Source organism: Amblyomma maculatum, unplaced genomic scaffold (assembly GCF_055883805.1).
Source record: "Amblyomma maculatum isolate TAMU_Amacu unplaced genomic scaffold, ASM5588380v1 scaffold_28, whole genome shotgun sequence".
In the NCBI taxonomy this organism is placed as follows: Eukaryota; Metazoa; Arthropoda; class Arachnida; order Ixodida; family Ixodidae; genus Amblyomma; species Amblyomma maculatum.
In genome coordinates this window covers 1546800-1569909 of record NW_028146753.1, presented here as the reverse complement: position 1 = coordinate 1569909, position 23110 = coordinate 1546800, and the positions used below count along the sequence as shown (strand labels likewise).

Below are 23110 nucleotides of genomic sequence, written 5' to 3'. Positions count from 1 at the left end.
CAACAGCCGCATTGCATTTCAACCCAAGAACGTGAGGTAATCTGGACACAAGTCTAGGAAATATTAAACGAGGGTGTTAGTAAGACATCAAAGGTCTGTGGTTAGCACCAGTGGTGCTGGTTAAGAAAACGTGTGGCGCGCTGTGCTTTTGCGCTGACTACATGAAACTGAATGGCATCACGAAAAAGAAGTCTATCCGCTGCCCAATATGGATGATTCGCTCGACCGACTTCGCCACACCAAGTTCATTTCCTCCATCGATTTAAAAAGTGGTTATAATTGGCATATATAGGACTTCATGAGCGCTATCGCACAAAATGGTCTTTGCCATGGCCAATGACTTAAAATAATTTAAAGCGTTGCCTTTCGGTCTGGGTTTAGTGCCTGCAACGTTCCAGCGAATGATGGAGACCGTACTTTGTGACCTCAAGTGGCAAACGTTTTAGCTCTTTTGGACGACCTCATCGCGTTGTGTTATACATTTGGACGACATCTTAATCTATAGGGAACACTATTGGATGCTCTCCGCTCGACGGATTTGACACTGAAGCCAGAAAAATGCCCCTTTCTATATCAGCAGATAAGATTTCTTGGTCATGTGGTGAGTGCTTATGGTAATTCCGGCGCAATCCTGGTTTAAACAGCCGCTGTAGCCAGGTTTTCCATTCTTACGACGAAGAAAGCAGCCAAACGTTTCTTGGGCCTGTGCGCGTAATATAGAGGTTTCATTCTTGTCTGTCTTCGCGGCGCCGTTTTTAGTTTTCCAGAACATCAGTACCAGCCAAGTTTTGTTTCATGGAGGAAACTGCTGTGGTTGATGATATATTAGACAATATGTAACCTTTTGAGAAAAGAACGTGCCCATTAGTGTAGAGGACGGAAACCGAAAGGTAATATCTAATAAAAGGAGGTGGCTGAGCTTTGGGAACGACGGCTTGTTTAGTGAACTACTATATGGATTCACTGCGACATGATTATTAGGCAATTCATGTAGTCTGAGGGTCGCCGTAAGCCATGTGCTCGTTCTATTTTCATAGATTTGATTACTTTTTGCAACTGTTTATAAAATCTATTATTCATTTTTCGGATTCACGATGGTTTTATTTAGATTGAGTATCAAAGACACATAAAAAGTTGGTATTTTGGCAGAATTGGATTTCAACCTCTTCAATGTGAGATCCTTGATTGGAGACAAGACAGATTGCCTTACTAGGTGCCGTTTTATTAACCTTAGCCTCTGTGGAACGGAATTTATGGCTTAGCAATTGATCACTAAATAAGCTAGGCTTTATATCAATTCACTTATTGTTTTGTCTGTTGTTGTGGCTGGACCTTTGAGGACCCTAACCTCTTCAGCGCCGATAAGCTTGCACTCGGTAAGCTTTTCTAACTTGGCTGGTGCAGTATCCCGGCAAACAGGACAACGTGTCCGAATTGATTTAGCCGCAAGCGAATAACAAGGATACATTCAGCTGCAATCGCGATAGACAACCCTCGGCTCGGGAGCTCCACCAGAGTTTTGTTCGATTTTTATCAAAACGGAAACGGTTTACTGCCCTCCTTCATTAAAATCACTAAATAATACAATTTTTTACGATGCCCAGGAACTGATAGCTGTATCAATAACATATTAGAACACGAAACCAGACAGACATCTAACTATAACTTTAAATAGTAATAAATGACTAAAGTTCAAGAATATCCGGTCGAAAAAAACTGCAGAACCAGGTCAAAAATACAAAATATTCTGTAGTTTTGTCATAACCCAGGTAGCACAGAATGTGAGGCCCCAGTAGGTCCGATGTAGGCAAGTGGGGCTGGGGCAACCATCATAAAACCTGCATCGGTCCTCGATGGGGCAAATGTGGGCAAGCCCCATTTGGGCTTGCCCCTGTTTCGTCTGCATGGGTCCCATAGAGGCGTTGCTCGGGCTAATGCCGAGCACATTTCTGCGTCCAAACCGCAAGGGTCCTTTATCGGATATTTAAGGACAATCCAACCTAATGTGGGCTCTTTATGGGAAAGCCCTCATACATCCGAAATGAGACCGCCCTCATAAAATTTTTGTGGGACCTACATCGGCCGTAGTGGGGAAAAATACGGACATGCCCACATACTGCCCCAATCGGCCCTTGTAGGTAACTTGAGGGCAGGTGAAATATGAATAAGAGCTCAATTTAGGTAAGCCCTCGTTAAGCCTAAATGAGGCAGCCTTAGCTAAACCACTGTAGGTCCCACCTAGGTTGTAATGGGGCTGGAAGGCGGGCGTGCCAGCAAGGTACAAAAATTGGTCCCTTGTGGGAAATTTGAAGGCACGTGCAACCGAAGGTGGGCTCTAGGTTCAAAAAAAAAAAAAAAACACCCAGCCCAATTCGGGCTGCCCACACAAAACTGCTTCAATACCGACATGGGCCGTAATGGGGCTGGAAGGCGGGCCGGCCCGCATGATACCAAAATCGGTCCCTTGTGGGGAATTTGATGGCACGCGCAACAGCAAGTGGGCTTTGTTGTTCAAAAACAACACCCAGCCCAATTGGGGTTGCAAACATAAAACCGCTGTAGGTCCCACATCGGCAGCAATGGGGCCAGAAGGCGTGCGTGCAATTGTGTAATGATTATTTCCAACCTTTATTTGTATTATATGTTGCCCTATATTACTATTATAGATGATTTGTATAACAGTTGTTGCCATGTTTAGTCGGTTAGAAATATTACGTGGCTTTAGTTCTCGCTCATGCAAATTGTGCTAAAAATACTAAAATATACTGATTGCTAACTGTTGCTCCTAATGTGGTTGCTGTGGATATCCTGCAACACTCAGCACCATATACTGTTCAGGAAACACATCTCCGTAGAATGAACAAGATGCACACGGAGTCGTTTAGGCTAGATTGATGTTATGAAATAGTGTAAAATTTAATATTGTGGCGGTTTAGGAAGGGCAGGCATGCACAAAATAATTACTTATGTGCATCAATTATGATTTGGAAAGCTTGGACAAGAGCTTTCCATCAATTTCCTGCGTCGGACCCCTATGAGAATAATGTGGGCAAGCCCAAGTGCGGCTTCCGGTATAGAACCCGCATCGGTCCTATGTGAATATCTGAGAGGCTAACCGAAATTTAAAAAGTAAGTGTTCATCCAGAGCTGCTGCCCGAATCTGCCCAAAGTAGGATCAGCTTGGTGAGTTGGCGGGATGTGCCCTTTTGGTGATGCGGGAAAGATGTGGGCAGCCCCACAAGAGCTGCCTGCATCGGTCCCTAGTGGGGCCCATCGGGGCGTGTCGACAGCTCCTTCAGGCCTAGGTCGGCCCCTCTTGCAGCACCCACATTGAGCCCGCCGGTGCTGTCCTGCATTGCCTACATCCGACCCACCAGGGGCCCCCCTTCATAGCCCACTTTGTGCTACCTCGGAACCATCAGATTTTTCGGTAGTTCTGTAGTACTTTTGTGTAGTTCTGTAGTTTGTCTGTAGTATATTTCTGCTGTCTAGTTGTGTAGCACTTTTCTGTTGTAACTACAGAAATTTCTTATGTTACTACAGAATGTTCTGTTGTAACAACAAGTTTCCCGTCAAAAACCGCACAGAAATTCTGTCGTAACATCAGAAAATTTTCTGTAGTTTTTCCGACTGGGTAAAGCCATTAAGAACATCATAACATATACCAATAAAATTACGTCGAAAAAAGCGACCGAGATCACATGTCCTGTATTCTGTAAAATATTCCGGAGTAATAGCAAAGAACAAAATCTGTATAAACTAAACATATGCAGTTTAGTAAAAAATGTATGATGTGAGGAAACACCGTCAAAGGCTTTGGTCACTTTGATAAGTAATGCATATGAAATGTTGTTACACTCAAACGCAGAATTTTGTTTTCAGCGAAATGCTCAAGAACCAGGCTGTTCTGCACGGCACTAATCCATACTTAGTGGCAGAAATGACAGCATGTTTATCAAAAACCTCAATACTTTGGACAGATTGTTCTCTTAGTATTTTAGATACGAGACCTAAAATGTAAATAATGCGACAATTTTCCACCTTGGTTCTCGTACCACTTTCTAACCAAGATATTATGATGGCCTTTTTTGTTAATACCTCTAATTAGGCGGTTACAATATTTTGGTTATTGTCCGTTAGAAACATGGTTAATGTCAGTTAGAAACAAGCAGAACGTAGAGCTTATGCTCGGTGATAAAAATCCGGTATGCAGATTTTTCAAGTGGTGTTGTAGGCAATATGTGCCCAGAATCTGTAAAACTACGCCGATTAAACTAGAACGAGATCTGTTCAGTCCGTTACAACTGTTTCACCATCACTCAAAAGGTGGCCCCGAACAGATCTCCTATTGCTTGAGGCAGTTTTCGTCCCTCATATATCCTTGATCAAGCTCCAGGTGCATTTTCGATCAGACAGAGAATCATCTTTTTTCGACATTATATCCTCTTTACAATCCTAATAATCAATAGCTATACATTTTAATTTGTAACTAATAAACATTATTAACAAGTAAGAAAGAGGAGGTGACTTCTACAGGTTTTCCCTCTGAATTTAATCCTAGTGCCAGCGGAAATAATCTGAGCGGCGACTGATATAATCTAAGCGCCATGTAATTTAATTCGAGTTCCAAGCATTTAATCATAGCGCAAGCATATTTAATCCAAGCGCCAACTCGGATAATGTTAGCGCCAACCAATTTAATCCGGTTGCCAACGCAATTATTACAAGCGCCAGCGAATTTAATCCGGGTACCTACCAATTTAATCCACATGTGGAAAATAAATATGGCGGAGGGCTCCAAAGCACGAGACGTGAATTCCAGAAATAAATAGTAATCGAGATCACATTACAGAACATGCGACGAGTAAGCGTCACATCTGCATGCACTATTTCGCTTTGTTCTTATATCTTGCAACAACCAAGAACCACGTGCAGCTGAAAAAAAAATGCGGTTTTTGACACGTCTCTTGCAGCTTAGCTTAGACGCATGGCAAGTGAATAAATATACCTGTCATCTTCTAATTGTTTTGTTAAGCACTGCTTATCATGGGTTGTCATATGCACTAAATCTGCGTCGTGATGGCAAGTGTGGCCTTCACACAACAGCCGGCTCTTTTTAGAAATTGCAACTATTGCAGAAATGTATTTGTGTTTCTAATCATGGATTTAACACCACTAGCAGAAAAGAATCAGTGTAACGCACAGTTGGTTTCGGCGTGAAGACTTAGAGTAACGCTACCACGGAAAGAGAGAGCGCGCCCTTGCATTCAGTCTGGCCGCGACACGGCAGAGTGAATGCAACTATGCAGAGCGGAGCTTACAACCAAGGCCAGGAATAGCTACTGGCTTCTCACTATGATCACCTTAGCAGCAGTACTTAATTTACCTGGGCGGCAATCCTAGCGGCGGAGGTTGCCAACAATCTATAAGCACGTAGAAGCACAGAAGTAGCGGACTGAAATGCAATTTTATTTTCTAGGAGACATTAGGCAGGTCTAAGTGTAACTCGGAACGTTTTAAATATCGTCTTCATGCAAAGCTGCCCGTATAAAAGAAACGTTATGGCGGTCAAAAGCATCACACTCTACCCGTTGTATTTGCTGCATAGAGTGTCGGGCAGCGTCGAGCAACAAACTGCTCCGATTTAGTCATTCCGGGAGGAGTGATTAGCACCAGGTCTCTCTGCTCGCTGAGGAAAGCTTTGACTTCCGACTTGAACTTCGAAAAGACTTCCTCTATAGGGTTTAAAAACGGGCTGTAAGGAGGCAGCCGCTTGACCGAGTGCGTCTGACTGGCCAGGCTTGCCTGTTCCGCACGACTGTGAGCTGGAGCGTTGTCAAAAATAAAAACCGCTTCAGAACCAGGTTCTTCACTTTCGACACGGGCTGATATGTCGTTCAAAAATTCATTGAAAACGACCCAGTGAACCTTGTCTACGGCCGTCCAATGAATGACACCATTTGCGGACGTGCAGGCGAGAATGTTAAGGTTTGCTCCTTTGGTGCCAGCCGTCGTCTGCACCGCAGGCTGTCCCTTCACTGCACGGCCGAAGCTCCTTGAACACCCTATGTTTTAGTTAGTCTCATCGATGTAAAACCTGCGCAAGTGAGGTCCTTCACACTGCAACCATTGCGCGTATGTTTTGCGGCTGCGTTTCACGTCGTCTCTGCTGCAGTCAGTCGGCCTCTGAGTCATCAACTTCATAGCGTAACCGTGCGAATCCAGTATGCGATCAATGCTACTTGTGCTGATGGCAATTCTCGGCAATTCTTCTTCCAATGCTTGCTTTATTTGCTTTAGCGTGAAAGCAGGGTTGTTATCCACAATATTTTTTAGAGCCGTTACTACCTCATTTCCGAATTTCTTCGATGTTCCGCCTTTCTTCAACGCTTCTCTATCGCTCGCTGCAATGGATCCCGCCATCTTAAAATTGATGCCCAGCGTGTCTGCCAGTTTTTTTATATCTCCTCCACGCCTCGACATTGCGAGAATTCTGGTCCTGTCATGCTCGGAGACTTTGCTGTTCTTTCTTCTTGGTGCACCTGGAGGCTTGAACGGCGGGTCCGCGTTTTCGGTGCCCGATTAGCATGTTACGGGCACCGATCATCAGCTTCCATGGAAGAAAATAATGCGCGTTAAAGTTCATTCAAAATTAATGAAAACACGCAGACTACCACCTGCCTATAATATACGAGTACGCACCACCAATGTCCGGCTCTACTCCGTCGTGCAAATGCAAACGACAACGCGACACACACAACGGAGGCGCGAGGATTGCCGCCTGCTTTGAAATCTCTTGTCTTCTGCGTTTCTAGCAGTTTTTGTTTTATGCTCTTGAGAGAACATTTATATTTCTTGCAAAAGAAAGTACACCTATTTCTAATAGTGGATTCACGTGTCTGTGCTTTCATCCATCTAACATAGCCCAAAAACTGACGACAATTCGGCACCGAGTAAACGGAGGCGGAAAACTTGCCGTCTGCTTTGTAACTCTTTGGCATTGGCTGTGTAATGTTTGGCTGATGAAATTACATATAGCTAAAATAGACACAGTTGATTAAAACGTTTTCTTAATTGTGTGACAAAATAATTGTGTGTTTCATCGAAGGCATTTTAATTCGGTATATATTCTGTAATCAGTAGTGCGCACATTTGTGGGATAAATTGTCCTCTTGGAATATAGAGCCAGTAAGCCACAGCTCTGGGGCCCTTCCGCATTTCAGTGCCGAGATTGTGCGTTTGTCATAATATTCACGAAAGTCATTCCATAAGCTGACGCTTCACTTACTCGTCGCATGGTCTGGAATGTGATCTAACTTTCCATTTATTTCTGGAATTCACGTTTCGTGCTTTGGAGCCCTCCACCACACTCATTTTCCACATGCGGATTAAATTGGTTGGCACCCGGATTAAATTCGCTGGCGGTTGTATTAATTGCGTTGGCACTCGGATTAAATTGGTTGGCGCTGACATTAGTGGAGTTGGCGCTTGGATTAAATATGCTGGCGCTATGATTAAATGCTTGGCCTTCGAATTAAATTACATGGCGCTTAGATTATATCAGTCGCCGCTCAGATTATTCCCGCTGGCGCTAGGATTAAATTCAGAGGGAAAACCTGTACTTTTGCATTCCAAATTAAGCCTCATCAATGCCAATATGGAGCTGCAAAATTTCTCCAACTGCGGGAACATCACTAACTCTGATTAGAGGACTCACTTTCCCTAAAACAAATACGTATGGGAGACGTGGGGTTAAAATAACAATTTCTTCAAAAAGACCTGATTTTAGTAATTGCTGGGGCTGTGCAGGGACTAAGCAACTTATTGTCGACGAAGTATCGTTTTCATCTGCCCTGTATAGAAAATTTACAATATTAATTTCTCGTGAGATAGAGGGCAAGAAATGGAACGTAGAGTGTATCCCGAAGTTAAAATGCTTATTTATCGCTCTGTAGCTCATGGAGTTCCTTACACTAACTAGAGGGAAAGCTCAGGGCGCTGCACTTCAGCCACCATAGGCGCGCTAGGAATCATGGGCCAGTGTGCTACTTGATGGGGGACAGTCGGTTTTTCTCGTGTGCGTGAAGTGGCATTACTGCAACGCTTCTTTTTCGTCATCATCATCATCTTAAGGTGCCCGCAAAAGTCATAGTAGCGAAGGTGCAAAAGCAGACGTCGCCAATAAAAGGTTTCTGTTTCCCGGACTGCACTAAAAACTTCCTTAAGTGATTGCACAATCATAAATATTTTCATCACGTTTTTTTCTTTCAAAGTTTGCCTATTAATTGCGAACTACTGGTATTTGTGCTGCTCAAAACTAAGCTAATAGGATAAAGAGCCATCGCTTAGATTCGATAAATCTCACACTGACATGCTGTTTCTCTCTCTTTTTACAATTTGTTATCACAATATTCAGTGTTAGGACATTATTTACGGTAGAACAACGTTTATCTTTGGATTGGTTTGGGCCAGAAGTTGTAGTTCTGCACTCGGTAGCTCTCCGGCCCATGATGCTTTGAGCGCCCATGGTAGCTGAACTGGTCGTCTGGAAACACCATGTGAACTCCCATAGATGGCAGCGCAGCTTTCCCTCTAGGTAAGTGTAAGAAATTCTATGCTGTAGTAAAAAGGATATGCTGTCGATATTACAACAGACCGCTCAAATGAAAATCGACAAGAAAAAGCAAATTTTTGGCCGTGGCAACAGCACATTCACTAGTTAACCTAAATGGAAACTTGAATTGAGAGAAAGGCAGAACATAACCTTCGAACGCTTTTTCGCACAATAGGAAGCCCGGCTAAACAAAGTGCCCGACAGGCTGAAGTTAAATATTTACCTTAGAAGTAGAGGCACGCCGAGCAATCAGCCAAGGAAACAACTTCGCGCGTGCCCACAAGGGCGCAGGACATCACTAAAGGTAAAATAGGGCATTTCGTAGCTATCGCTACATGGCACTGTAGCATTGAAAAGGGCGGCTAGCTTATGATTCAGGCAACTTTCGTTTATTAATTTCACCTTAAATATAAATATACCGTCGTCTGTAATGTTCGAAATTGTTTTTCTCATTTTACACTTTTAGATAGGACACAACCATTAGTAAAACTACCGTTTCAAACAATGTTGCCTAAAGCTGATGTCAGTGTTGCTTGAGGACTAAAAGTTTGTTCCCAACAAGATTAGGTGCTTTTTAGATATCTATTTATTCACTAAAAAACAAGACATCAAATATCAGCAGTAGTCACAGAAGAAATAATAAAGTCGTTTTAACGTACTCAGAGTTTTAAAAATATTTCATAAAGAACCCGCAACTGACATTATCCTCCACGATGAATTTTCTAGAATTTAAATAAGCACAAAGGGTTAAGTTATTTTGAAAACGTGCGAAGGGGGCGTGAGGAATTGATGAGCTTCCCTATAGAGCAGGTGTTTCTTGCTGTTTCTTCTGCCGCTGCGTCCGTGGCTCAGTGACACACTGCGGTGCGGAGATGAGAGCTTTCCTTCTCGAGACTGTACATGTATTTACACTTTTTTACAACTTATATACAATACGTCGTCGGATGCGACATCAAACATGGAGGGCTAACTGCAAATGGGTGAACGATCAGAGGTCAGAAGCTAGCAGAATCAGGCCTTGGCCTTCCGCTACACTCTAGGCCGCAGTCCCTTAAGACCTCCGTCAACCTAGCCTCCCTCCTCGAACAACCCGTCTGCCCACAACCCTCGTCTGAGCCCAACTCTCCTCTCAGCTTTACTCTGCTCCGAGCCCAACTGCTCAACTTCCGCTTCCTTAGCGTCCCCAAAATTTGAGTCTAGTCCGTTGACCAATCAACGACTAGTCACTCTGTGGCCAATAAAATGCAGTGTTTCAAAATGGGCTGGCCAATCATTGTGCCACGTATACCTCTCTCTTACGCAGGTTAAGTAAAACACACGCAACGCGCGCACTGAGCAGCGAGTGGTTGCGCGCGCAAACACATACATCAGCCATTTACTGCCTCTCCAAAATTCTCCCACGCAAGAGGCGCCAAGCAGTCGCAAAGATGAACGGCGTCGATGGTTACGCTTCCGAAATGCACACATATAAACACACAGACGCAACCTTAGGCCCAAACATTCCGATCCTTGCCCTTGGTCGGTTCCGCGCAGTCGGCGAATTCAAAGGGACGTTTAGGCGTTTTCCCGGGAAGACATGTCAACAGCCGCTCCCTCTGCAGCGCGGTCTCTCAGGCCCGCGTTTCGCCGCGTTTCGGAATTTCTGGCCTCCGTGTCCTCTCCACTCTAATCGGGAGACATAGCAGTTAGCGCCGAACTCACAACCGCTGCGCTTACGCTACGCTTCTAACTGCACTGCCCTGCCTCCCTCGCGGCACGGGATGGACAGAGCCGGCAGCGTCGCCCGCTGCAATGTGTTCTGGCATCACCTCCGAAAAGTGGCCGCCGGCGCGACCGTCATAAATCAGCCAGCGTCGAGCTGCCCCTCGACCTTGGTCGCCCCTTCGGAATCTCGCTGGGGTGGTGCAGTGGTAAGACGCCCGACTACTGTGCCGGAGTTCCCGGGATCGAATCCCGGCCTCGGCGGCTGCGTTTCGATGGAGGCGAAACGAAGTGGCGTCCGTGTGCTGTGCGATGTCAGCGCACGTTAAAGATCCCCAGGTGGTCGAAATTGCTCCGTAGCCCTCCACTACGGCCCCCTTTCTCTCTATCTACTTTCACTCCCACCTTCCTCCCTTCCCTTACGGCGCGGTTCAGGTGTCCACAGAGCAAGTGTGACAGATACTGCGCCTTTCCCTTCCATGAACCAACCAACCAACCAAAGCCCGCAAACTTAACTGGTTAGTATATCATCGTTAGTTTTGAAAATGAGTTTCTAAAACCTACATGCTTAATAACTGCATTTGAGAGCCGAAACGTTTTTTTTGTCATTGTGCTACGGTGACGGTACTACAAACCATCCCTGGAAAGTTTACTGAAATTTGTGCAAAAGATCAAAAGTTTACCTTTGGGCCCCTAATCCCCCATACCTAGCACACTTATGAACCAATCACATAATCACGTTCTGCTGAATGTGTTTTGCTTAGAAATAGGCGCCTGTTCGTCTACTGGCTTACAGTGTAGAAGCAGTTCAGCTTCATGTTCATTAACGTCTTCGCGAACGAGCCGAGAGCACCACTCTCAGTAAATTGAAGTGTGTGTGGCTGTAAACACAATGCAGACACTTAAACAGATACAGCCCTTATCAGATTCATATGGCGTTTTTTTCTAAAAATGCTGTTATCTTATATATCGGAACCAAATATACCAAGTTGTCGCCATAAATCTCTCAGAATATCCCCTTGAAAATTTTCACGGATGTGTATCGCAGCGTTATTGGCGTTTATTGCACTTATATAGAAATGTAGGCGTCTGACAGGTCAGGGGCGGTTCTCCTTCCAATTACTGACGATCACTTTTCGAGCATAGAACAGCTTGGTCACGATACCCTGGCAACTGCTGGCTACGTGGGCTCTGTAAAACAGCGGGCCTAGATAAACATGGTCTCCGCTCTAAGGTGAACTTTGGTCTGCAGCGTTATTATCCTGACATTGCTGTCGAGTGGTGAATCCAGTTTTCTTTGCACAGGTTATGTGGTCAACCCAGCCATGCTGCTGAGGCGACTGTCACATCACTTGCTTCGCTACTGAAGTCGACGCTGTAATCAAAAATACCTTACTTGCAATTGAGCCATTGTTTCTCATACAGATCCATGTAAATTAATTATCCCGTTCATATTACACCATGGCTTTTTCCAATGCACTATCCGATGCTACTGGAAGAGAGCCTCAACTTCATCAACTTCATCCGACTACGAGATGCGATACATGAACAGTGCGAACCCAACAGCTATGGTCTGTCTCTGCAACATTACACACAAGCTAGTGTGCACGGAGCGGCACATGAAGCTGCACCATGTATGGTCTTCTTTTCGACGTCTGGTCCGTAGTGCCATACGGCTACCTGCGCGGGAGCATATGCTTCGAGGCTCGTCGCCGTACTGTCGGCGAGTTCGTAGTGCATTCTCAGGATGCCTGCTGCCACCACTTCGCGTTTAGAGGAGGCAGGTATTACAGCTACACCCTGTGAGCATTTTTTCGTTTCACAGATGCTCCTTTGTGGTTGAGGTTTATATATGAAATAATAATATTTCGATCAATTTCAAGATCTCCTCGAATTCTATATCACCAGCATCGAGCGTGTGTGTGGTTTATGGAGCACCAAAATGTATTATTATTGCATTTCAAAACTCATAACCACTAAGTATATAAAATAACCTTGCCTTCCATTTAAAGATACAAAATATAATATTTTACTTTAAGCAGATTTACATGCTCTATGATAGCAACCTTTTATATCATTTTACAAGTGTGTGCAAAACAAAAGGGGTAATGGGCCTGGTCAAACTGACAAGGTAGCTTTTAACCCATGGCCCCTTTCCAGGATGTATTGTTTTTGGGAAAAACAAAGAACTGAATATAAATACGTCAGCTATCTCCAGGGTGCATACTGGTTCCCTTTTACAGAGAAGAAAATATTGTTAGCAATATAGCTAGATTACAGATGATGCAGCTAAAGCCATAATTAAAAGGTTTCTTCATTCTTCTATGAAAAGCATGGGTAGGTTGGTCTGAAGCACAAAGTAAATAATAAGTACCTTCGACGACGAAAAATAATCTGAGCATTACACATGATATGTGCTTCGACAGTCCTATAGGCACTGCTCAGTGGAAGCCCTTATTTTGTTGAATAAATGATTCCTGATGCAATGATCGTAAATGCAATACACATGTAAGACACTAAGAATTCTGACCACATGCAGCCATAAGCAACTGTTTCCTGAAGCAGTTTGGAATATTGTTGGAAAGCTAAAAGACTAATATTTGCGAGGATATAAATGCAAAGGTATTGCCATACCCCTAAACAAACCAGTCTCTAGGATCATACTCCCCCTTTTTTACCTGGAGGGTGTACTTTTGGTAGCCCAGCACAAGCTTTGCAGTACCGCTTGCATACTTCCTGACAGCGCTACTTTTCCCACGCATGTAACTTGACATTACCTAATATTTTCCATACCCCACACGCCAGTTGGATACCCTAGTTTGTATGGGGTAATAACATACAGAATAAACCAATTACGAATCAATGGGAGCCCATTCATCATGTCGAGTGTTTAGTGGCCATGCGCGGCATTACTGGTGGCATGTTAGAAGCAGAATGAAAGATTGGCTGGCCTAATTTTTTATTTTGACTTAAATTCAGGAAATCAACAGCCCAAGTAGAGTGCCTCTTGTGATAGGCCAAAAGGGTTTTTAGAGACACCAACCAGACAGTCACATGTTGGGATAAAAAAAAAAACACACGTGAAACTTGTCCAACATTGGAGCATGTATGAGACGTCAGCGTGCAGATAATAAATATTGGGTGATAATTCCAGTGATTGTTCCTGATTCATGCAGCCGGGCCTCTTCTTGACGCGTGGAGGAAGGATGCGGGCAGGTTTGAGTGATGTCATTAGCACGTTTTTCGAAAACCTGGCGCTCGGTGTAAGAACTAGAAACTGGTTACGTTGAGAAAATGACAAGCGCCTCATGAATGCAGACTATGTGTCTCAGCGGAATACAGAAGGACCACTATAACACGAAAAGTACGTGTGTGTGCTCGCCTTCCTTTTCCTATACTAACGACCAGAAATTATGCGTCATGAGCATGAAGTTTAAATATCATAGGAAGGTAACTCACGCCACCATTATAATTCTTCGGATGCGCTCTGTAGTAATCCACTGATTTACATTCCATCCGTCTTGAGACAGCGCACGCCAAATTCAAAATGGCCGTTTATTTTCTTGCCACATAGCGCTAAACAGACAGGGGCACAGCGAGACACACAGGACGGGCGCTAACTTAAAACTGAACTTTTATTGCATGAAAGAAGACAATATAAGCACTATAATGCTTATATGGCCGTCACCAACTCGCTCAAGCTTCCATCCTGGCCATTTATTGCTAACGCTGTTCATAATGAGCGCTCCTGGTCGCCTCGTTCATGCTCTATTTTACAGGTGTCACCAGAGCAGCTTATATTGTTGACCTCAATTTTTACTCATTTCAAAATCATGCGCACATAGGCAGCAGCACACATGCGATATACTTTACCCTATTTATTGACCAGACGCATGCTTGTGTGTCGGCATTTCAATGGTCACATGAACGTGTCTCCTGGCGTTGCATTTGTCCCCTCTCTCTACGTGGCGCTCGAGTCCGTAGATGAGTAATCTCATCCTATCCAAACGTGAATTTCAGCTTGATTAAACATGTACCGCCAGCATTTTGAACTTGCGTCCTTAAAACCTCTCATACATTTGTTTCCTGCCAGAATATAGCGTGGAATATGGTGACCTTTGCAGACGTGGAAGGGCAGTGCTTAACAACGAACATGAAGTGGATGAAGGAATATAATTTTTCGATACCGCTTCATCGCTTCACAAAGTGCCTTTTGTTCGCCTGCCTGAGTCCGGTCATTTTTTTCCTTTTGTTTGCAAGGCGATGTCCTAGTTCGAATGAACCCACTCTCTTTTCAACCTCAAACTAAACGACCAAGAGCTTGTCACAGAAGCAGGGGCTAGATTCAGCGAGTCTAACCTAGCTGCTACCACATGCTCTACGTTTTGCTTTACGGGTAGAGAAACGCGCAACCTGGCAAAGCACCTAGCTCTGAGGCTCATTTTTGTCCTCTAATGCATCATCATAAGTGGTGCCTTTTTTCCAGTGATCCGAGCGCGTCCAGGAGTGTTCGAGGGGCAAACAGTGGCATTAGCATAGGCTTCGAAGCCACTGCTATGGTTTCGCTTTGTGATTCCCCATATTACTCCAGAGCCCACAAAATAAGTAGATATGTTTATATTCTATTCAAATTGAGAAATAGAAGAAAAAATGCTTTATAAAAGAATTGCATTCTGGTAATAACAGAGAAGAAAATGCATACGTGTGAAATAATAGTTTTCATGGTCTTTAAAAAAGCACCTGGTTTGTGGGACGTTTCACCAAATGCCATAATGCGTTAACTTAAGTTTCCAAACCTATGGAATGAGATTTTTGGGGGTTTCCTGAAAAATATCAATATTTATGTATTTATTTTGCATGTAGATGTTGCAATATGACGTTTTAGTGCCTCTCAAATGTTTGTCTTAAATAATTCTTGTCGGTATATTTATTCTGCTATGCAGAATTTTAATAACGTCTCTTTATATTCAACAAATCTGTATCTTAGGAAGATTGTACGTCGATGCCCACCACACTGTACCTGTTCTATATTCTTCTAATGACTGTATTGTACTGGGAGGCTCCGAGAAGAACCGTAAGTGTTATGAAATTGCTTTCATGTGTCCAATTCAAAGATAAACAATGGTTGACGTATTTCTTTCTGAAGAATTAGAGTTCTCTAAAGTTGCAGTCGTTACTTGAATTAGGATGTATTAAGCAGTCAAACATCATAAATGAAGACAATTTGTATATGTTATAAGTTATTTGAACTTACAATTCTTTCCTGTTACTGCTTTATCATAGTCCGTTATTGTTAATCAAAACTTCAACACTCTGATGTTTGGGAAGGCACTGTGAATACATAAACCAACCTATAGGACATCGAGGCAGTTTTTTAGACCTATAGCACGTGAAGAAACTGCAACTATTATAATGCAAAGCTAATAGTGAGAAGCTGTGGGGCAATGTTTTTTGTATCTCGGCATAACGGAAAGAAAATCACGGCAAAGGGCAGTTTCTCTTAAGCTTCTTCACGTTTTGGCAATTCATACGGTCGGTGAAACAGAAAGAAAACTTAAAAAAGGGCTGTTGTACAACGTTCGAATGTAGTACTGGAGATTCAATTAGACTAGTACTACCTTCTTCAGAGGTGCAAGTGCTGCCTGTTGGAGTAACATAATTAACCAAGGTGATGTGGGCGATTGCCGTGGAAGCGCTACTGGAGCGCTTTTCAGTCATTTTCAGGAAAAAAGTTAAGCACGTTTGCATCAGACAAACATAGCTGCCCAACCAATAGCGCACAGCTGCCAATGCCGCCTACAACCAGTGGCAATTAGGGACCACTGTCTTTTTGTCATAGGGGTTGGAAAAAAGGAATGGAACAAAAAACAAATTTGTATCGGGAAACTGAAAAATTATTGAGAAGCTTTGGAAAGATGATAGTTTTGTGGAACAGGTAGCATCAGCTTTAGACGATATGCAAATTGCTGGTAAATAATCTCAAATGGAGAAGTTGAAAATTTTAAACAGGCGCTAAGAATAGGGGGGACTGCTATGCAACAACCTTGCGCCATCAAACAAAAGAAAAGGTGACGGAAAATGCGTTTAAGAACGATTTAGTGATTCTATATAGTGTCGGAAGAATGCAAGCAGCCGGGCGCGTGCATTGAAGAAATTCGCTCTAGAATTTAGAAATTGAAGGCAATAGTTACGGAGCGGTATCAAGAGCACAGCACCTGTCAGCGAGCGAAATTCCCTCAAACCGGACTTTTAGATTGAAAAAGTAGCATGCCCGCAAGAATAACATATCAGTGGTGTATTATTCTTATATAAATGTAATAAAGACGGTGCCTTTTATGAATTCTGTAGTGGATTTTTAGTTACACAAAAGCGAAAATCGAACAATTCATATCCAGCTTCCTCTCTCTTATGCCGCGGGTGAACGATAAAAAGATGAAAAAGTATTTGGAATTGGCAATCGCCGAAGTTGAAGTAAAGAAATTCATAGAAGATCTCAACGCTTTGCAATCCTCCAGGGCCAGACGGGCCGAAGTTGAAGGAATGAAATTCATAGAAGATCTCAACGCTTTGCAATCCTCCAGGGCCAAACGGGCTTACAGTTACTTTTTATAAGACATTCAAAAATGATTTGCATCAGTTTTGACCACATAGTTCGATGAAGTCTATAGAAACTATATTTTTCCCGCGTCGTTTCTAAAAGGCCATACAATTTTAGTACCAAAAAGCGTGGACGAAGCCAAAATTTAAAAAGTTACCGCTTGCAAACCAATATTCCTGACGAGTACAGATTATAAGGTCTTCATGAATATTCCAGCTAAAAGGCTTCAAACCGTAATGCAAGAAATAATAATCCCACGTCCGACCGGCGGCATTAAAAGCCGAACCATATGACCTAGTACCCGCAAGGCACGGTCGGTGCTGAAACGTGTCGACGCCATGCATGAAATCATTGCCATGCTTCGTCTTGACCTAGAGAAATCCTTCGACAGGCTGCTATATGATGTTTGCTTTTCAATTTTAGAGGACGCGAATGTGGGCAAGGGAGCGGCAATGACATATAGAGGGTGCAAGACGCGGCTAAACCAGTGGGTGCGTAAGCGCTTCTTAGTGCAATGCTCTGTGCATCTGTAATGCCCCTGTCACCATTACTTTTGTTGTTTTCATATTGAATCATTCTGTCTGAGCATTATCGAGAGCAATATTGTCCGAGGTTTTCGTTTGGATGCGGCTGAGGTCCGCATACTCCTTTATGTCGATGACATTGCCGTCTTCTGTGCTGAAGTAAAGCATTCGCAATGTTGTCCAAATGTTCAAGGACTTGTTCTGTGAGCGACAGTCATGGAACTGGGATAAGGGTCTGAGACACAGGCACGGAGAATGGCTCACAACCCCAACGTTTTTCGCGAGCATATCTTGGGTGACAACTCCAGTGAAATATTTAGGCGTGCCCCTGGAAAACAAAGACAGTGACCCCGATTTGAACCAGCATGTTTTGAACTTGCGTGAAAAGGGCGGGAGACTGAAACAATTAGGTCAATCTGTTTTGCACGTGCTACGATTTGTAACTAATTTTTGTTACCATGATATGTTTCATGTTACAAGAACTTCGTTGTTCTATAATCAATGTGACGAGATTGCACCGTGTTTTAGCCATGTTTGTGTAGTGAAGTACTTGGGAGCGTACCCGCCGAACCACCTTGTTTCATCGTGTACACTCTGGAGGAATTGGTTTGGCGCATTTGTGTTTGCGCCAGGTGGTTAACCGTTTTATGTCCTTTCGTGATACGAGGGGCCCATTTTACGATCAATTTGCCAGGTTAGGTTGAGGCCAGTTTTCCAAGTTTAGCTATAAATTCTGCGAACAAGCACGGAAGAATTTTTAAAATCCTTAATGGGAAGCTGAAACGATTTTCAAATTGCGTATATTTCGGTGGATGGAAAGGTAGTTTTTTTGGTAATCACGTGTGTATATTTTTATAATTGTATGAGTTCAATTCAATTCAATTTTATTATCAATAAGGAAAGCCTAAATCGCTTCAAAAATTTGGCAGTGCTTAGCATGGTTAAGCCTGTTAATTGCGAAAGCAATAGCTATGGCTACGCGTTCAGCTGGTGGTGTAGCTGGTTTTGGTGCTTGTGGTTATGCTTATGGTTATGCAGTGTTTCACTCTGGCAACGGCATATGGTTCAACTATTGTTTACTGCAGTGTGCTACCTGGTTATTCTATGCATAACTAGCAGCGAGGCAAGGAGTGCCGTGGCTGCAACGATATACTTGGTTGTGGGTGAGATTAAGGCAGAATGTACAACTGCCGCTCCGGCATCGCCTGCAATGGCATTCTTCACGCCAGTAGAAATGAAAGCATCCCTGGAGACTGCGTTGGTTCCACCTGCTGTTAGGCCACCTCCTATAGTATCCAACGTTGCACCTCCGGCGGTAGCTGCGGCTGCAGCCCCATAATTCTTCTCAGCATTAGGAGCACGTGGCACAAATGCAGCTCCGCCCGGCCGTAGATCAACGTTGGCCTTAACTCTCGGTATGTAAGGGGGGACCCGAACCGGCACCCCAAACGTCGTTCTATACGGTCTCACAACAGTCTCAGGGATGACATCACTCTGGCTCTAGCGCTCCCTCACGGAGGGAGCGGGAGTTAAGCCGCGGCTGGTAGCTACCGCCTCGCGAGCCGACGGCGCGAGTTGGGGCCCTGTTTTTCCGGCAGATGAGATGACGTCACACCGGCTGTAGCGCCTCTCGTGGAAGGAGCGGGAGTTAGGCCGCGGTTGATAGCTACCGCCTCGCGAGTTGACGGCGCGAGTTGGGGGCCCCTGTGTTTGCGCAGCTGTGCTTGGCGGCGTGCCAAAGGTCACGCTAAAGGTCAATGGTAGCTACCGCCTCGCTACGCGATCGGCTGAAAAGTGAAAGTAGTGTTGCTTTCGCAATAAAACACAGGACGGTCACGCTCTAATCGCTGTTGGGAGCTGCGGGTTCGGGACGCCGAAACTGGAGAACCGGTGGATGTGACGCCAATCGCGGAACGTAGGCCAGCCGGCAAGGCTGGCCGCCTGTTTTGACCACTTGCTTCATTCCATTTCCCGCTTTCGCGATCGACGGATCAGCGCAATTGTCTGCTCGTGCCGTTTGTTTTCTCAAGTTCGGTCTTTCTTGCTGAAGGTTCCGCGTGTTTAAGGATTCCTTAGGGTCAATCACCAGATATGTAGCTTTTGCAGAGAGGCGTGTCGCGAGCTTCGGCGCCGACTAAACTGTATTTTGCAATAGTCATTTATAACTCAGTGTCTAAAATGCCTTCCTGCTCGCACGGCAACAGCGCGACAAGCATCGTCTGAATGCAGCACTGCCTCCATATATCGCTCACGCAGCGCGTTCCGCAAGCTGCCCGCGGATGCCTTGTGCTATCGTCAAAAAGGGAGCTAAAAAGTATTGTTATCATAAATAGTAAGCCCAGGGACAACGGAATGTCAATAATTAGCACTTATTAAGGATTGCTGACCCATAACGAGTATTGGTAGGATAACCAAGTTTCTCTTCATTTTTCCATTTTTCCCCTAGTCTCGGCGAGCGAATATAGAGCGCTGTGCTTTTATTGCAGCGTGCAAGCTCTATGCCGTGCTGTTGCGCGTACAACTGCAGCAAGCGACCTGAAGATGGTTATGCGGTATTCATGATATCTCAAGGCAAGCGTGACGGCTTGCGCACGAGTCAATGGATTCACAAGATTAGTCGAAAGACGTTTATTCCTAGAAACAACAGAGTTGTTTGCGACGTCGAGTGCCTTCCTCACTCCCCGTAATAACGCGTCACCTGACGCTGCGTTTTTTATTCCTGCTTGCTGCTCAATATTTTTGCGGCGGCAGTATGTTCATTGTATAAAAATAAGGTTGTCCTCTGCAGCATGCTGAATATTCTGCGGGGCTCCAAGGCTCCATCATTTAACACGCTTCGACTTCTGTACAGTGAGAAACAGGGCGCTATAATCTGCTTTTTGCTGTCAGAAATAACTGGAAAATTACAGTCTCTCGATTGCATTTGTCGCGATTATGCTAGGATCCCTGGCCTCCTTCACTAAAAATCAAAATTCGGGCTTGTAGAGGAGCTAGCCTTTCCAGCTTTTACTTGTAGTGTGCGTCGGTTACTAGGGAGCAATGAATGCTGGCCCCGAAAAACTCTTTGGCAAGTAAACCCGAGGTATTGCGGGTAATCTGCACTAGTTAGGTCGTATGGCATTTTTTTTTCAATTTTTGAATGTGTCTTGCCATGCTTCGACGCACGCGTGGGTTAAAAAATATGCGTTCGTTTTATCAGGGATACGGCCAATGTGCAGGAGGTGTTCATATGATCACACACGCTTCACTTTGACCATGACTACTAGGCGTTGGCAGGTTACCTTCGCTTTGAAAGCTGGAGCTCTAAAAGTGCGATTCCACGTATTCATTTATTGCGAGAAAAGTTATCCCATCGATGTCGAATCAGCCGGAATCATTGCATCAATTTTATGTATTTACGAAACTTAAACAATCAATGATAATTATAGTTATTATGTAAAAATAGGGGAACATTTTGCGAGCAACAATTCTCAACACTGTAACATATTATTTATTTCAATTGTATGCAAGATTTTTTTTTTCACCTAGCCTGGGTAATTATCTCATCGCTCTATGTTCTAGCTACATTTCACTGAAGACCAGCTTGAGCCGCCAATATTACACGAACTCGAAAAAAAACAGACCAAACGCAGTTCCATCATTTTCTCTCACCGACCTGTCCTGAAGTAAAGGAAGCCTCCTCGACAGAGACATGAAGCTCGCGCTGATAGTAGTCAGTTATTTCTGTGGCTTGCTCTTTTCCCACCTACATTTATGAGAAAACAAGAAAGTATAAGAATTAGAAGTCAATGTATAGTTGTCTCGTCAGATATTATGAGATAATAGAGATATGACTGTTATTTCTGTGGCTTGCACTTTTCCCACCTCCATTTATGAGAAAACAAGAAAGTATAAGAATTAAAAGTCAATGTATAGTTGTCTCGTCAGATATTATGAGATAATAGAGATATGACTGACAACGTAAGTCAATGAAAATTGAAGTATATCAATGGGTCATGGGACGGCATCAGATTAAATAGTGATGGTTATGAATAGTGATAGGTAATGATGGTGACTGTTACGGATAATAATAGTAAATTATAGTAATAGGCCCGGATAGTGAGGTGATAGTGTTCGTTGCGGATAGTGACAGTTACGATAGGTCTCTGGCATTAGTAGATATAGTGATAGATAGGATAGCGATAGTTAATGAATTGGCAGTTATATGCTTTCTCATTTCCGCACGTTGAAGACCTATGTGCACCTTGTAATTTTTTTATTTGATTGTTGCGTTCAATAAAATCAAGCTCTTTTACACAGCGCATGAGACCACAGCATGCTTGCCCCAGAACTTCAGTGTATCGGCAATAGGGCCCACCACTTCTCCCAGTGTACTCTGCTGTCTTTTAACCACACGCGAAGTCAGAGAGGGGCCACGTACTCATAAAATTATTTAATTCCTCCATCAGCATCATATCAAGACTGCCGTGGCAAACCTGTTCCTTGCCTTGAAGCAGCAAGGAACAGCTCAAAATTTGATTTTATACAAAATTAACTAATGAACGCAGATTATCGCGGATCGCTAACTAGCACAGTGCCATTACACTTGGCCTAAGCTTTCCAACGGTATACCGTTCGGTGTTGCAGCTAAAATTTAGATTTTAATTGCAATTTACTAAATATCAATTAATTTGGCCCAGTGATTGATTGAAATACATGTACAATTTAACAATAATCCAATCTCATGGTTAATCACGTGACATATACAATGCTTAGAGAGATAGCTTGACAGTAGCGAAATAGACTAAGTCCTGCTTTAACCTTCTCTAATCATGAAGTTCAAAGCACCAGCCTGGATCGTTTTCTGAAGTTTTACCGCGGTGACAGATTTCACGCTCTAAAAAAAAACAAACACAAAGTCAGAGGCAGTACTAGATTAAGTGCACGAAGTAAAACCTTATCATGAGACTTAAAAAGTGTCTGTAGCACAGAACTCGCCTGAAAGCTTTGTTTATCAGTATTCCCCATTCAAACAGTTCTAAGAAGAAACCAATCAATTCATGAACTTTACTATCGGCATTCTCAATGCTTTTCTCGCAATTTTTCAAAAATTTTGTGCACTCCTGGAGCGCAGACCTGGCCCAAAAGCTCGCGCTTCACTCACTGCTGCGGCCGGCCGGCGGGCGTCAGAGGGAAAAAGCGTGTCGTGCGCAGCGCTCGCCGCCGCCGCGCGAGGAGAATCGAGGAGGAAAGCGCGGCGCGGAGGAGAGTGTCGCTACTTTCAAATTATCAAGGGACTTTAGTAGGGTCCTCTGAGCAGCGTCACCTGGCGACAGATAGCGAAAATATTGCAAAAATGAGTAATAGCGGGTTTAAAGCTTTCCGAACTCGTTGCTTAAGTGGCGCAATGGATTGACACTGCTTACCTCAGCCGTAAGCGAACATAAAGTATCTGTTCGAATACTTTAATAGTAACTTTGTTTTTACCGCAATTATAAAATAAGCTGCAAAGCTCAATCCTGGGGAGTGGTCTCCTTTAGGTTACTATAGGTTACTAACCTAGGCGATGTGACTGATCATGAACGACTGGACGAGGGGCAGCAGGCTGTTTTCACGCATGCCTGCCCGTCGTGTCGAGACTCGATGTCCGAGCCAAAAAGCTTCCATTGTCTTGGTGGTAATCTTATTGATGGT

The 23110-nt window shown here is 43.9% G+C and overlaps 1 protein-coding gene across 4 annotated transcripts in view; it reads left to right on the top strand.

Moving 5' to 3' along the window:
* LOC146170906 (uncharacterized) overlaps positions 1-23110 on the top strand; it is a 141491-nt gene that overhangs the window by 85663 nt on the left and 32718 nt on the right. For 2 of the 4 annotated variants that reach the window (XM_084586706.1, XM_084586704.1), the window contains one exon: positions 15307-15389. The exons of 1 other annotated variant lie outside the window; for it this stretch is intronic. In XM_084586706.1, the coding sequence (XP_084442832.1) occupies positions 15307-15389 (83 nt within the window). Of the gene's footprint in view, positions 1-15302; positions 15390-23110 lie in introns of all 4 variants that reach the window. One more of the 4 variants, XM_084586705.1, reaches the window with a different exon arrangement.